A 17,425-nucleotide genomic window follows, 5' to 3' on the forward strand; every position below is an offset into this window, starting at 1 on the left:
TCCAATTAAAATCAATACATTTTTAAAAATTACATAGCCCCCCTCCCCAAAAACCAGGTCTACTCTATATACTGCTCTGTAATAAGCCTTTAAAAAAAAACATTTAACGGTAATTTGAAACATCTTTTCCTATCTAGAAATACATTTCCACAGCACTTAATTTATTTTTGTTAGTTAACATTTATTTTTCATTGAGATACAACTGACATATGCTATACTAGTTTCAGGTATACAATATGATTTGATATTTGTATATATTTTTAAATGACAATAAAAGTTTAGTTTAACATCAGTTAGCAGTAAGTCTAGTTAACACCAGTCACAATCTTTTTTCTTGTATGTGAACTTTTTAAGTTCTACTCTCTTAGCAACTTTCAAATATGCAATACAGTATATTAATTATAGGTCATTATGCTGTACATTATATCCCCAAACTTTATTTTATAACTGGAAGTTTGTACCTTTTAACCTCCTTCACCCATTTTGTCCAACCCGCACCCATAGCCCACAACTCTGGCAACTACCAATCTGTTCTTTGTATCTATGAGCTTAGGTTTTTTGGTTGCTATTGTTGTTTTAGATCATACAATATCTGTCTTTCTCTGACTTATTTCACTAAGCGTAATGCCCTCAAGATCCAATCATTATGTTGTCACAAACTGCAAGATCTCATTCTTTTTAATGGCTGAATATTTCATTATATAAACACCTACACAACCCTACCTCATTTTCTTTATCCATTCATCCATTGATAGGCACTCAGGTTGTTTCCAAGTCTTTGCTATTATAAATATAATGCTGCAATGAACATGGGAGGTATATACAGTTGACCCCTGAACAAGGTGGGGGTTAGAGGCACCAACCAACGCCCACGCCAATGCACAGTCAAAAATCTGAGTACTCCTATCTCTGACTCAAAAACAAAGGAACTGATAACTCAAAGTCAGTAAGCTGAAACAGTCTGAGATAGAATTATAATCAAATTCTAGTTCTTTTGGTTCCACATTTTGTGATCTCTAATCAGACTTTTCTCCCAATGCCTAGTTAATTTAAAGATCTATAAAGTGAAAATACAGCTACTCTATTTATTGAAAAAAATCCACATTCAGGTGGAATCCACACACTTCAAACCTGTGTCCCTTTAGGTCAACTGGGTACCATTTTGAGTTAGTGCTCCCATTTTCTTGAAATAAATACCCAGAAATGGAATTGCTAGATCATATGGTAGTCCTGTTTTTAATTTTTTGAGGAACTTTCATACTGTTTTTCGTAGCGGCTGCACCAATTTACATTCCCACCCAAGGATTCGCTTTCTCTACATCCTCGCCAATACTTGTTATTTGTCTTTTTAGTAACAGTCAATCTGACAGATGTGAGGGATTATTTTTTTTTTGGATTTTTTTTTAAATAATATAAAAGGAAATTTTAAAAGACCCTGATGCTGGGAAAGATTGAAGGCAGGAGGAGAAGGGGACGACAGAGGATGAGATGGTTGGATGGCATCACCGACTCAATGCACACGAGTTTAGGTAAACGCCGGGGGTTGGTGATGGACAGAGAGGCCTGGCATGCTGAGGTCCGTGGAGTCGCAAAGAGTCGGACACAACTGAGCAACTGAACTGAACTGAAAGGAAATTTCCCAAGGTGGAAAGATGACAGAAATCTTCAAAATGGTAAGACTTTCAAGGTACCGATGTTCAAAAACCCTAAATTCACATGAAACTGCGTAACAATGAAAACAGAAGATTGAGAAAAATCAAGTTACTTACAAAAGAATGAGAATCAGAATTAGACTTAAGAGCAACACTAGATTCTCTAAGACAATGCATTGCCTCAAAATTGTTAAGAAAAATAATGTTCAAACTAGAATCCCAATCAACCAAACTAAATTTGAAAAACTGAAGGCATATAAAATAAATGTTGAGATCTTAAACCAAGATTTGGGGATTTGGCTCTAGTAAAGTGAGGAAATATCCTCTAAGAAAGAAAAATCATGGGATGCAAGAAATAGTACACCCAACCCAAGAGAGCAACACAGAGAATCCCCATAATGGCAGCCATGAAAAAAATCTAGAGAGCAACTAGTCTGGATTACAAAAAGGAAAGAAAAAAAAAAAATCAAGACTGAAAAGGAATGTAAAGATAACAAAAATTAAGCAGTGGAAGGAGGAAGAGAAATCAAAGCAAAGGATGGGACTTTTTACCTTGCCTTACAGTAGAGGAATAATGTCTAAAGCTGACAGAATATGAAAGAAGGTTTAAGTTTAAAGAACTAACCAAAAGAAAACCCAAAACTGGAAAGGAGAAAAGAGATGTAGGGCATAAGTGAACTGAATCTTTACCGCAGCAGAAATGTCTTTATCCAGCAAAATGTCTAAAGTGAATAAATCAAACAGTATAAAAAGTATCATTTAGCATTACGGAAATAATGAGCAGAACAAAGGAATATAACACTTAAAAAGAAAGCAATTCCCTCACAAAACAGGATTCAGAAGGCTTGAAGACTGTAGCTTTTGATTTTAAATCCTTGTTTCTGTACTCTGATACTTTTAGTCAACTACATGCATTACCCAACTAAAGGAAATTTTAAAGTGTTTAGCATAAATGAAAAATAAACTTAGAAATAAGGCAATGAGACTTTAAAAAGCATTTTTGGTAGCTGTCAGATTACTTTTTAAAGTTTTTTTCATATTTAAATTTTCTACAAGTATATATATACAATATCTAATAATAAAACTAAATGAGAGCTGAAGCTGAAACTATTTTTTCAAAGAGCTTAACTACATAGAAGAGAAGGCTACAAACATCAGGATGAGGATACAAGGTTAAGGTGAATACGTTTTCCTGTTTTTAAGTATGAAGAGTCTTGACCATTTTTCTAATATGAAAGGAAGATACCAAAAGATAACTGAAAACACAAGTCGGAGAAATTGAATCTTTAAGGGAAAGACTAGCCTTGAATGAAAAAAGGTACATTTCTTCTGACGTGAGGATGGGTACACTTACAGTTAAGCTGGTAGATATGAAAGGTAGAAGTTGAAGCAGGTCATGTTTGAGAGCCTCAAGTTTTTTCCAAGAATTGACAAAAATCTGCCTAAGGAGAGGTGGTTAGGAATGCTCATCACCATGCAATGCATAAAACCACCCTGTGTGTTAATTTTATAGGAATGCATGGAGAAATATACTGTGTTCATGGATTGGAAGAATTAATATAGTGAAAATGAGTATACTACCCAAAGCAATCTATAGATTCAATGCAATCCCTATCAAGCTACCAATGGTATTTTTCACAGAACTAGAACAAATCATTTCACAATTTGTATGGAAATATAAGAAACCTCAAATAGCCAAAGCAATCTTGAGAAAGAAGAATGGAACTGGAGGAATCAACCTGCCTGACTTCAGGCTCTACTACAAAGCCACAGTCATCAAGACAGTATGGTACTGGCACAAAGATAGAAATATAGATCAATGGAACAAAATAGAAAGCCCAGAGATAAACCCACGCACCTATGGACACCTTATCTTCGACAAAGAAGGCAAGAATATACAATGGAGAAAAGACAATCTCTTTAACAAGTGGTGCTGGGAAAACTGGTCAATCACTTGTAAACAATGAAACTAGAACACTTCCTAACACCATACACAAAAATAAACTCAAAATGGATTAAAGATCTAAACGTAAGACCAGAAACTATAAAACTCCTAGAGGAAAACATAGGCAAAACACTCTCCGACATAAATCACAGCAGGATCCACCATGACCCACCTCCCAGAATATCGGAAATAAAAGCAAAAATAAACAAATGGGACCTAATTAAAATTAAAAGCTTTTGCACAACAAAGGAAACTATAAGCAAGGTGAAAAGACAGCCTTCAGAATGGGAGAAAATAATAGCAAATGAAGCAACAGACAAACAATTAATCTCAAAAATATACAAGCAACTCCTGCAGCTGAATTCCAGAAAAATAAACAACCCAATCAAAAAATGGGCCAAAGAACTAAACAGACATTTCTCCAAAGAAGACATACAGATGGCTAACAAACACATGAAAAGATGCTCAACATCACTCATTACTAGAGAAATGCAAATCAAAACCACAATGAGGTACCATTTCACACCAGTTAGAATGGCTGCTATCCAAAAGTCTACAAGCAATAAATGCTGGAGAGGGTGTGGAGAAAAGGGAACCCTCTTACACTGTTGGTGGGAATGCAAACTAGTACAGCCACTATGGAGAACAGTGTGGAGATTCCTTAAAAAACTGGGAATAGAACTGCCATATGACCCAGCAATCCCACTGCTGGGCATACACACCGAGGAAACCAGAATTGAAAGAGACGCGTGTACCCCAATGTTCATCACAGCAGTTTATAATAGCCAGGACATGGAAGCAACCTAGATGTCCATCAGCAGACGAATGGATAAGGAAGCTGTGGTACATATACACAATGGAATATTTCTCAGCCATTAAAAAAAATACATTTGAATGGGTTCTATTGAGATGGATGAAACTGGAGCCCATTATACAGAGTGAAGTAAGCCAGAAAGAAAAACACCAATACAGTATACTAATGCATATATATATGGAATTTGAAAGATGGTTAACGATAACCCTATATGTGAGACAGAATAGGAGACACAGATGCATAGAACAGTCTTATGGACTCTGAGGGAGAAGGTGAGGGTGGGACGTTCTGGGAGAATAGCATTGAAACATGTATATTATCATATGTGAAACAGAACACCATTCCCTGTTCGATGCATGAGACAAATGCTCAGGACTGGGGCAATGGGATGACCCAGAGGGATAGGATGGGGAGGGAGGTGGGAGGGGGGTCTAGGAAGGGGAACACATGTAAACCCATGGCTGATTCATTTCAATGTATGGCAAAAACTACTACAATATTGTAAAGTAATTAGCCCCCAACTAAAATAAATAAATTTATTTAAAAAATAAAATAAAATAAATAAATAAATAAATAAAAGAATACTGGGGGGAAAAAAAAAAACCCACCCTAACTCCCTAAAGAAACAGTAGATTGGAGTAGAAAGTCTCAAGGTATGGTCCCTAGGGATCTACAAGGTCTACAAAGTCATAGCTAGTTTCAAAATAATATTAAGACATATCTGCCTTTTTCACTCATTCTCTCACAACTGTAGGGTGGTATTTTCCAGAGGCTAAATGCTATGTGATGATTTCACTCTTAAGATTAATGGGGTATATACATAAGTATTCTCATTTCTTAATTTTCTTTGTTTTAATTTATAATCAGTAAATATTAAGAGATGACTCTTGAAAAAGTTCTTGCAATTCTCAATAATTAAGAGTGTAAAGGGGGGACACTTCCCTGGTGGTTCAGTGGTCAAGAATCCACCTTCTAATGCAGGAACTCACTTCCATCTCTGGTTGGGGAGCTAGGATTCCACATGACTCAGGGCAACTAAGACCTCACACTGCAACTAGAGCACCCCTGAGCCGTGCCTCAACTAAGACCCCACCCTGCCAAAAATAAACAAATATTTTTTTAAAGGGGAGGGTAGTGTAAAGGGCTCCTGAGACCAAAAAATTTGAGAATCACTGCACCAGTGAATACTACAAGAATATTCTAAATTTTTAATCTTTGCAAATGACTTCTGTTTGTTCCTCTCTAAATGAACAGCAAAAACTCTTGAAACAAAAAAAAGGAAAAACATTATACTCTGCGCCTGTTTTTGAAAAAGAAAAATCTAAGAGATTTAGACATAAAGTGGAAAATACTCTGAGACCTAGAAAAAACATAAAAGAGGACACTCAGGAAAAACTTGATTTGGAGAAGGATTCAATTCCCCTTGACAATTCTCATCAACCTAAAGGAAAACCAGTGCCCACTGTTTTCATTATAATCTAGAACCTTATTTTAGTTAAGAAGTTCCTAGCAGGTCATTTACTTCCTAGCTAATGAAAGAAAAAAAAAAAAGACCCTCCTTATAATATCCCTAAATAAGTGGATGATCTAGCCTCTGTTTAAATGTTTCCCTGAAAAGAGAATTCTCTAATCCATAGCTGCTGCTGCTGCTGCTGCTAAGTCGCTTCAGTCGTGTCCGACTCTGTGCGACCCCATAGACGGCAGCGCACCAGGCTCCCCCGTCCCTGGGATTCTCCAGGCAACAACACTGGAGTGGGTTGCCATTTCCTTCTCCAGTGCATGAAAGGGAAAAGTGAAAGTGAAGCCGCTCAGTCGTGTCCGACTCTTAGCGACCCCATGGACTGCAGCCTACCAGGCTCCTCCGTCCATGGGATTTTCCAGGCTAGAGTACTGGAGTGGGGTGCCATTGCCTTCTCTGAATTCATAGCACCAAAATGCAATTTTACAAAACATTTAACAGTTCACAAAGTCCCCAGTCTACAAAGTTCCATTAACTACTTTATTAACCTCTTATTTAAAGTATTGTAAATGAGTATGATGGAAACAGTACTAAAATATTTTTCAAGTATGAAAAACATGTCTATTATTAGTCTTCCCTTTGTAAGCTCTTAGCAATGTTTTAATAAGAACTGGTAAGTTTCTAAACTTGATCCCAGAACAAAATTCATTACTTCTTAACCCTGGCTGCAAAACAAAATCAACTGGGAAAAATTTTTAAACACAAAAATATACAAAAGCTTGCACCAAATTTCTCAAATCAGAATCTCCAGGGTGTGAGTTCTAGGAAACTGGTCTTTGTTTTGGTTTGGTTTTTGAGTTCGATGGGTGCTTATCTAATGTGAGTTAGCAGCACTGGTCATCCCCAAATACCAAGGGCTAGTATTTTTCAAATTTTAATACGGTTTTTAAAAATTCAACATTTGATTCAGTAACACTTCTAAAAATATTATACTCAACAGGGTACATGGCAGTTTAGCTAACATGTTTGAAGTCATAATTATGAATAGGGCAAAATAAATTATTCATTATTTGACATACTCGTCATCTGCAGAGGAAAGTTATAGAGGGCGTTTTTAATGTATAGGTTTCATCAAAGGTATACATGGTTCTCTTGTTCTATACAACTCTTCAGGAAAAAAACTTTGGAAAACAATATGAAACAATTACATTGCACCTAGAGTTTTTAAAGCGCTTTCTCCTTTATTTTCCTTCTTGACCCTCCCAGCAATCTCATGAATAACATATGTGGGTAGCATCCCTATTTCACAAGTAAAGAAACTAAAACTGCTGCAGAGTTAGTAAATTAAACAAAAACCCAAATCTTTTGAGTGTATATTCAGTACTTTCCAGTAGATAACTGTGTCTTTCCACTTCAACCCCCCACTACAACCTAAAAAAATTGGGGGAACTTTATCTGCAATATAAACTTGACTAGTAAGAGTAGAGAAAAACAAAAGTTGATTATTTTTAGAACCTGACCAACTGAAACCAAACCAAATTTGACCTCATCTTGCTATGCCTCATTTGGTCCACTTTTGTCCCAATTTTTATTTTTAATCAAACATTTTAGTTTTTGAGATAATTGTATTTTATAAGCAGCTGTAAGAAATAATAGATTCTGTGTAACTCTTATCCAATGGTAGCATCTTTGAAAACTGCAGAATAATATCACAAGCAAAAATATTAACATCAATACAGTCAAGATACTAATATTTCCATCATCACAAGGATCCCTCACATTACCTTGTTCCCCTAATTTTTATATCCTTATCTTAGGGAACATTTGGAAGTAAACGTGCTAGAATTCATGGGGCCACAAAGACTGAGCGACTGAACAACAACTCATTAAGTTCCTACTCAGTTTTATCCATTCAAAGTTAACAGAACTGACTTCACAAGCCATGAAAAAAAACCTTTATGTTACACAAAGTGTTGGTTAGGACTGTCACCACATAATGTTAAGATTCTTAAGCCACTACTATAATATCCCTTGTAGAATGGGATTTTTCAAGCTAAGGCTGCAGTTACAGTTTTATGAAACAAAAATTTTAACAGATATGCATACTGCCAAGATTTCATTATTTATATTACGTGAATTATATAAAGTGAACAGTAATTAGGGAGACAGAGGGGCCTGAGAAAGGCTACATGTGCGCTTCCTAGAAAAAAAAATATTCTATGATACCATGATAGAATATATACAGTTACATCCATTTGTCAAAACTGTACTGGAATTAGGAAATGGTTTCTTAGGTATGACATCAAAAGCACAAGCAAGGGACTTCCCTGACAGCTCAGTGGTCAAGAATTCAATGCAGGAGGCATGAGTTCGATCCCCCATCCAGGAAGATCCCACATGCTGCAGAGCAACTAAGCCCAACTACTGAGCCAGCACTCCAGAGGCCAGGAACCTTACACACCTAGCCCACATGCTGCAACTACTGAATACTGAAGCTCAGGTGCACTAGAGCCCATGCTCCACAAGAGAGGCCACCGCAATGAGAAGTTGGCACACCCATCTAGAGAAAAGCCTCAGCGGCAATGAAGACTCAGCACAGCCAAAAAATGATAATAACGAAAAAAAGCACAAGCAAAAAAGAAAAAGGGGATCAATTAAACATCTTCAAAATTGAAAACTTCTGTGCTTCAATGGATATCATTAAGTGAAAAAACCCACAGGAAATAACTGTACATCATATATTTGATAAGGGATTTGGATTCAAAATATACAAAGAATGCTTACAACTCTCACTAAAAAGAGAATCCAATTTTTTTAAATAGGCAAAGGACCTGAATAGGCAGTTATTCAAACAAGATATACCACAGCCCAAATAACTACAGGGTTTAAAACATGCAACAGCATTAGCCATCAGGGTAATGCAAATCAAAACCACAATGAGATACCACTGCACACCCAGTAGGATGGTTATAATCAAAAAGACAAGTACAAGCAGCGATATGGAGAAAATGGAACCCCTGTAGTTGCTGGTGAGGCTATAAAAGGGTCCAGGGCCTTTGGAAAATGGTTTGGCAGCTCCTCAAAACTTTAAACACAGAGGTATCATCTGACCCAGTAATTCCACTCATAGCTATGTACCTAAAAGAAATGGAAGTACAGGTCCATACAAACCCTGCATATGTATGTATATGGTAGCATTATTCATAACAGCCAAAAAGTGGAGATAAAACAATGTCAATGAACTGATGAATGAATAAACAAACTGTAGTATGTCCATACAATGAAATATATTTTAACCATAAAAAGGAAGTACTTACTACAAGTGCTACAACATGGATGTACCTTGAAAACATTACAATACGTGAAAGTAGCCAAACACAAAAGGCCCCAAAAATATATGATTCCACTCATATGAAATGTTCAAGATAGGCAAAATACAAACACAGAAAGTAGATTAGTGGTTGTTCAGGGTAGGGGTAGGGAAGAATAAAGAGTGACTACTAATGAATACAGACTTTCATTTTGGGGTAAGGAAAACGTTCTGAAATAATGGTGATGGCTGCACAACTCTGAATATACTAAAAACCACTGAATTGTAAGTTAAAAGGGTACATACATGTGAATTATGTATGTGTGCATGTTAAGTCACTTCAGTCGTGTCCAACTCTTTGCAACCCCGTGAACCGTAGCCCCCCAAGCTCCTCTGTCCATGGGATTTCCCAGGCAAGAATACTGAAGTGGGTTGCCTTTTCCTGCTCCAGGGGATCTTTCCAATCCAAGTATCGAACCCGCATCTCCTGAGGTTCCTGCGCTGCAGATGGATTTTTTACCACTGAGCCACCAGAGAAGCCCAAAATGCTGCCTCCTCTCCCTTATGACTGAGTGCCTGCCCGCTAAGACGCTTCAGCCATGTCTGACTCTTTGCAACTCTATAGACTGTAGCCCACCAGGTTTCTCTGTCCATGGGATTCTCCGGGCAAGAATCCCATGGATTCTTATTGCCATGCCAATCTCCAGGTAATCTTCCCAACCCAGGGATGAACCCATGTCTCTTATGTCTCCTACATGAGCAGGCAGGTTCTCTACCGCTACCCAACCTGGGAAGCTTCCAGGTATATGTATATATAAATATAAAACATGCATTATATCTCAAGCTATTAAAGTGTAGAGTTAATATCTACATTTCAATACGTATAAATTTTCCATCAAAAAGCTCATTATACTTCTGTTCACTTTTTATGTTTGAAATTTTATGTGTAAAAACAACAAATCATTTTAAACAGCAAAGTAAACTAATTTTCCTAAAATCCATTTCTGTTGTTTTGGACAAAAGAAAAAGAATCTTGTATCTTAAAACAGACCAGAGACATTGCTACCTTCATTATTCTTTTGCAATGTTATGTGAGAACAGATATATGACAGAAGACATGGTGTGTGCAAAAATGAAGATTACTTCACCTTAAAAAGGTAGAAAGAGAATGTGAATCCCCTCAGTTTAAAGATAGTTCCTTACCCTTGGGTTCCTGTGGTTTCCATGGTTAATGGGTGTGACAATTCCTAATAAATGGATGCAATAATACTGTGCTGTCCCATACAACAGTCACACATGGCCATTTTAATTTTAGTTTAAATGAAGTAGATTGAATTATAAATTCAATTCTCAGCCTCACCAATTACATTTCTAGTGTTCAACACCACATGGGCCTATGGCTACCATACTGGATACAGCAGATATAGACAGCTGCCATCACTGCACAAAGTTCCATTGGAGAACACTACTCGAACACATTAAAAAACATCCACAGAGAAACTATCATAGTCCAATTTAGGGTTGTTATACTGTATTTTGGGCTTCCCAGGTGGCATTAGTGGTAAAGAACCCACCTGCCAATGCAGAAGATGTAAAAGATGCGGGTTAGATCCCTGGGTCAGGAAGATCCCCAGGAAGAGGACATGGCAATTCACTCCAGTATTCTTGACTGGAGAATCCCATGGACAGAGGAGCCTGGCAGGCTCCAGTCCATATGGTCGCAAAGATTCGGACAGGACTGAAGCAACTTAACACCCACACACACATACTGTATTTTGCTACAAGAAGCAAATCTTGAAGAACAGGGAAAACAAAGCATAATATATCAACAAAGAAATACCATTCATGGAACTTTAGACTAACTAAAGCCACAGTTAAATTTTACTTTCAGAACGACCAAGCTACAGATGTTGGCCTTGGCAACTGCTCAGAGGCAAATTTCCCCATCTGTTAAACTAGATTATCACTATACTGCCAGTTTTCTCAAGTCAGATGTAAAGATTATGCTGAAATATAAAGCAAAGTATCCTTTCAGTCAAAGATCTAATGAAAAGGTCTATTTATAATCCGTGACATCAAAGATTTTATGACCCACAGCAATATACACAGAATAAAATTAATTTCCTAATTGAGTTCTGAGGTAACAGGCATAATTAAAAGCATAATTAAATATATTGTTTTATCTAGATATAATGTTTAGCCAGATGATTTCTATACTTCTACTTCTAAAACTGTGAGCACGCTTCATCCCGGTAGGTATAGATTTTGTTAATGCCCACTGACATGAATGTACAGTATCAGGAAACAGGTGCACTCTTAATTCAAATATTTTAAAATATTTTTAGCACTTAAAAAAATGGAGGTGAACAAATTTAAAATGTGAATTCAAATAGATTTTTATATTTAGAAACCTAAAAAAACAAAAAGCTTCACCTCATATTCCCTTCCCAAGTTATCACTACGAACGCTTGGAGGGTGAACATTCCAAATATCAAGGGATCGAACCGGGGGCTCCCGCATTGCAGACGGATTCTTTCTTTACCAGCTGAGCTCCCAGGGAAGCCCCAAGAATATAACAGAAATTTAAAATCAGCTCTTTCCTTGCCAAAACTACTGGGCACTTAAAGCTTAGTCAAAATGGTTCCATTTAAAGTATTTCAAACCTCCGAAAAGGTAACTCATTAATTGACGTACACTTTATTTTATCCACACTAAATAGTTTTAAATGCACTGTCTTTGCAATCCACTGCCCAAGAAAGAAATTCTCGAGAACGAAAACATGGAAACTGAAACCAGCCTACAGCCAAGGTGTACAGAAGGGTCACCTGGAATCAATCTGAAGGAGAAAGTTACTACTACCGGAGCATCTGGAGTCAAACATGTAATATTTCTAGTTCCATACTGACCTCACATGGTGCTTTCTTACGTTATACACAGGCCTACCTAGGTTTATATATTTGAATTAGTAAATACATTCTATCTTCAACCCAAGTTAAATGTTTTAAAGAATAGAATAGCATTTCATACCCCTTTTCCCATTGTTCACGAACCCTTACAGTTCGTCAAATCACCCCGATAAATCCATCTCATCTCTTCTCTCCAGTTGCTTCCAAAGAAAAATTCTAACCACCAAGGACGCCAGATTGTAAAAAACACAGTTAAGAGTTCTGGCACTACTAAAACATGTTAAGAAATTTTGGCAAATTAGTTAAAATCTCTTAAGCCGTAATTACCCCAGTTGTAAAGTGAATACAATAATACAAATCTACATCCGAGCAGGCATTAAGAGTTAAGATTTAATTAAACAGAAGAATTGCCTCCGATTTTTGGTGGGCTCTGAATATAAGGTACCTCTCGCCCATCTCACACTTTTCCTTCCACTTCTTCCCTTTAAGTTTGCAAGGTTTCTCTCGGGCTCTACTTAGTGTTCCCCTTAACCTCACACTCCATCCTGACCTTCTACTCTATCCCCATACTCCAATTTCATACAATTTCACCACCCTCCCGTTTCAAGCGGCTACTTCCCTTTGCGCCCTCTAAGGTCCCCGACAACCCCTTCACTCAGGTCCCCACATCTCCCTCAGTCCCCATTTCCTAACGGCTCCTCCCCTCGGTTCCCCACCCCCTCATCACCAGGTTCATCCTGCCCCTCCAACCGTCTCCCGCCCCCAGGTTCCTTCCTGCCCCTCCAAACACAGCTTCCCCGTCTCGTTTCATCTTGTTCCTCCAACCGACTTCCCCCAATGCCCTGCTCGCTCCTTTAGTCCCTATTTTCTCCAGTACCCAACTGACTACTCCTTTTCATCCATTCTTTTCTAGGCACCCCCATACACATACTGGAGCCCCCACCCCCACCTTGAGCCTCCATCTTTCCCTTTTGCTTCCTTTCTTCCTCCTCCCCACCCCCTCCACCTCCTCCGGAAGAGCCTGGTCCCCAGGCCAAGGTCTCTCACCTCATTCGGTCACTTCAGTGGTGCCAACCGCTTCATACAGGAAAAAACAACCAATCACGACCCCGTGGGTGCTTCCCTTGCGAGTCCGAGCACTCACTAGGCACCCGCCCCACCGGGCACCCCGCACATACACACGCACAAACCGAGGTCCTGGGAACGAGGGTTGGGGAGGGGTAGAGTGAGCGTTCTTACACCGGCCTCAAACACAGCCCACTTCGCTACAACCCTTCGCCATTTTGGTTTCCCGCGGACTGCCGGTGCATTCTGGGAAAGCGGAGCGCCTCGGGTGCCGAATGGCAGCTCTCCAGAGCCGCGAGGGGGCGGGGACTGCGGGGCGAGCGCGGAAGAACACCGCGCTCTGCGTCCGCAGCTAGGACTGAACAAAGAAGGACTCTTTGACTTTGTGGTGGGCTAAGTCCTTCCGCCGCCGGCGCTAACACAATAGTGAACGGTGTTTTCTGGTCCATCGGCTGTCCTGCGGCTGTTTCTGTTACAGAGGCAAGCTTGTGTTCAACTTTCACATTGCATGTTCTGTTCCTGACAAATGGGACGGTACCCCTTACGTCTTGGCCTGCCAATTTTCTTTCTGTGGAGAAAATCTCTTACCTTCATCTTGAGGCCTGTTCGAATTTCATTCAGCGGGGAAGAGGCCCGGGACGTCAGAATCACATTTTGTTCGGCGATTATTGTCCAGCTCCAAATTCCTTCCTATCAGGAGAAGATTTCTACACTTTTTTCCCTGATGATGAAAGGTTTCTCTGCTTATCTGCTTTGCAGATCCTTACTAATTGCGATGAAATCAGAATAATTTCGTCCTAAGTGGTTTATTTTGGGAATATAAAACTTTTTTGTACTAGAGCAGACCCTTAGCCTACGAATATTCTGCTGTCGGTAGATATCCCAAGTGACAGAGAGTGAATGCTTGTCTCTGTGACTTCTACTTAGATAAAACCCAACTCCTCTTAATAGCCACCTGTGGTACCTTTGTTTATAACTGTCAAAATACTTTAAAAATCATTTGTAATTTTTGTCTCATTACGTCACAGGGATAATTAGTACCATGTTTTCCCGTCTAAGAAGACAGCCTCAATCTATCTATTACCTTTCAAGTTTCACTTTTATGATAACCTATTTTCTCATAAATTTGTCTTCAATCCCCTTCACACTTTTGGTTGAATAGAGTTTAACTTTAAAAAAAAGGTATACTTGCTGTGCAGCTAAGCCTAATCACAGAACATCAGTTTTAGAGATCATTTGGTCTAAATTCCCCTCAACAATTCTCTCAAGTGTTCATCAAGCCTCAGCTTCAACATCTTTAGTGGTTCAGTACCTCGGAGGCAGTCATTTCGATTTCACAAACGCTAATAATTAGAAAGTCCATCCTTTTATAAATGTACAATCTGCCTTCCTATAATTTCCACTTACTGGTCTAACTTTTAGCTTCTTTAGCCACACAAAAGTGTTCTGATCTTGTATACATTAGAGAAGTCAACGATGCCTGTCTTTTGGGGGGAAAAAGTTTGCTTTTTCCCTGTGTAAACATATGAGTACAAAAGTGCAATCATTTCATTTTAGGAAGCCAGGTGCTCAGGGAATCGAGGGCAGTGAGGGAATCACAGTAAAATGCAAAGAATTTCTATAACTGTGGTCTCAGAAATTACTGCTAAGTAAGCAATGTGCCATGGATTAGAACCTTAAGAAGAAACAAATGTGGAACCTCTCAGATGTACAAAGCAAAACAACTCCAGTCAGAGTAAACTGTACTCTTTCTTGTTATGTATTTCTCTGATGGTCATACGGATTGCTCACAAAAATTCTGGTTCTCCTTTCTTCCAGACACAGAGTAAAATTGCATTTTATTGCACCTAGAGTTAGGCATGGCTGTGTAACTCATTTTTACCAATAAAATGGAAGAGAAAATCAATCACTTTCTAGGAAAGTCTTTAAGAGGCAGTTGCACATCCTCTCCTGCTTGCTGTGGTGATCCTGGAAGCATGTGTTGTGAAGGAATATCTTTCATTTTGGGTCCCTAAATGAAAACAGCAGAGACTAACATTGTGCAACCATCACCACAATCCAGTTTTAGAAGATTTTCACCAGCCTAAAAAAATTCACTATGCCCATTTATAATCAATGCTTGTTCCAACTCCTAACCCCAGGCAATCTGTTATCTGTTGCTGTAGATTTGCCTTTTCTGACCATTTCATATAAATGGACTCATACAATGTGTAGTCTTTTGGTCTGACCCCTTTCACTCGGCACAATGTTTTTGAGGTTCATCCACATTGTACCATGTGTCCCTAGTTCTTTCCTTTCTATTGTTGAATAGTACTCCACTGTATGAATGTATTCTATTTTGTTATCCATTCACCAGTTGATACACATTTGGATTGTTTCCAGTTTGGGGCTACTATGAATAATCTGCTATGAATGTTTGTGTACAACTCTTGTGTAGATACTTGTTTTTGTTTTTCTTTGATAGATTCCTACGAGTGGAATTGCTGCATTGTATGGTTGTATAGTCAGTTTATATTAAATCTTTTAAGATACTGCCAAACTGTTTTCCAAAATGTGAGCAGGAAAAGTGAGTGGGAGGGTTCTGATTTCTTCACATCCTCACCAGTATTTGTTATTGTTTATCTTTTTTATTTTACTCTTCCAGTGGGAATGAAGTAGTTTCTCATAATGATTTCAATCTGATTTTCCCTAATGACTAATGATGTTGAGCATCTTTTCATATGCTTATTAGCCCTTCTTACACATTTTTGATGAAGCATATATTCAAATTTTTTACCCACTTTTTAACTGTATTGTTTATCTTTTTTCAAGTTATAAGAAGTCTATATATATCCTGGATACAAATCCTTTATCGGATACATGATTAGCAAATATTTTTTCCCAGTCTGTGGTTTGTCTTTTCATTTTCTTAGCAGTATCTTTTGAAGCACTAAAGTTTCTTAATTTTCATGAAGTCCAGTGTACCTTTTTTCGATGCCATATGCTTTCTTCAAAAATTTTATTAATTTTTTTAGTTGAAGGATAATTGCTTTACAAAATTTTGTTGGTTTCTGCCAAACATCAACATAAATCAGCCATAGGTATACATATGTCCCCCCATCTTGAGCCTCCCTCCCATCCTCCTCTCTATCCCACCCCTCTAGGTTGTTACAGAGCCTCTGTTTGAGTTCCCTGAGTCATACAGCAAATTCCCATTGGCTATCTGTTTTATGTGTGGTAATATAAGTTTCCATGTTATTCTCTCCATACATCTCACCCTCTCCTTCCTCCTCCCCACCCCCATGTCCATAAGTCTGTTCTCTGTGTTTGTGTCTCTATTGCTGCCCTGCAGAAAATTTCATTAGTACCATCTTTCTGGATTCCATATATATGCATAGTATATGATATTTATCTTTCCCTTTCTGACTTACTTCACTCTGTATAATAGGCTCTGGATTCATCCACCTCATTAAAACTGACTCAAATGCATTCCTTTTTATGGATGAGTAATATTCTATGCCATATGCTTTTAATGTTATTTCTAAGAACTCTTTGCCTGACCCAAGATCACGAAGATTTTCTATTATGTTTTCTTCAGAAATTTTTATAGGTTTAGTTCTTATGTTTAAGTCTACAATCCATTTGAGTTAATTTTTTTGTACACTGTGAGATATAGGCCTGTATTCATCTTTTTGCATGTAGATATTTAGAGATATAAAGTATTGTTATATTCAGTTCAGTCGCTCAGTCGTGTCTGACTCTTTGCGACCCCATGAATTGCAGCACGCCAGGCCTCTCTGTCCATCACCAACTCCCGGAGTCTACCCAAACCCATGTCCATCGAGTCGGTGATGCCATCCAACCATCTCATCCTCTATCGTCCCCTTCTCCTCCCGCCCCGAATCCTACCCAGCATTAGGGTCTTTTCCAATGAGTCAACCCTTCGCATGAGGTGCCCAAAGTATTGTTATATTAAGCCACTGCAATTTGGAATTGTCTGCCACCCAGAATATTTTAGTTTACTCTGACTGAAACAGTCCGGATATCCTAATATATAACACAGCTCAATAATAGCATTTAGCTCTCTACTGTATTCAAAGTCAAAAATGAAAAATACAAAAGTTAAAATATTAGGTAATTCTCAAATTTTGTAAAAATTTATAATTGAAAAATCACAAGGAATGTATAAACTTAAGAGGTCTCAATTATTAGCTATTACTCTTTGTGGGGAAAAGCTAGAAGACCTTTTGCATTGTGCAGAGATAGAAATGCAAATAACCAGAGAAGTCAAAGAA

General features: G+C 38.2%; 2 protein-coding genes across 19 annotated transcripts in view; one reads left to right on the forward strand and one right to left on the reverse strand.

Annotated features, from left to right (window-relative positions):
- MTF2 (metal response element binding transcription factor 2) overlaps positions 1-13,386 on the reverse strand; it is a 75,972-nt gene extending 62,586 nt beyond the window's left edge. For 10 of the 17 annotated variants that reach the window (XR_014052577.1, XR_014052574.1, XR_014052575.1 and 7 more), the window contains exon 1: positions 13,134-13,386. Coding sequence is in view for 4 of the 17 variants with exons in the window: in XM_081486342.1 (XP_081342468.1) it covers positions 13,134-13,138 (5 nt within the window). In the remaining 13 variants the exon portion in view is untranslated. Of the gene's footprint in view, positions 1-13,107 lie in introns of all 17 variants that reach the window. The other 7 variants (XR_014052576.1, XM_081486347.1, XM_081486346.1 and 4 more) reach the window with 3 other exon arrangements.
- Positions 13,387-13,541: 155 nt separating this feature from the next.
- DIPK1A (divergent protein kinase domain 1A) overlaps positions 13,542-17,425 on the forward strand; it is a 208,014-nt gene continuing 204,130 nt past the window's right edge. The window contains exon 1 of one of the 2 annotated variants that reach the window (XM_081486356.1): positions 13,542-13,631. The gene's annotated coding sequence lies outside the window, so the exon portion shown is untranslated. The remainder of the gene's footprint in view (positions 13,632-17,425) is intronic. The other variant, XM_081486357.1, reaches the window with a different exon arrangement.

Source organism: Giraffa tippelskirchi, chromosome 5 (assembly GCF_054371585.1).
Source record: "Giraffa tippelskirchi isolate mGirTip1 chromosome 5, T2T-mGirTip1v1.2.pri, whole genome shotgun sequence".
In the NCBI taxonomy this organism is placed as follows: domain Eukaryota; kingdom Metazoa; phylum Chordata; class Mammalia; order Artiodactyla; family Giraffidae; genus Giraffa; species Giraffa tippelskirchi.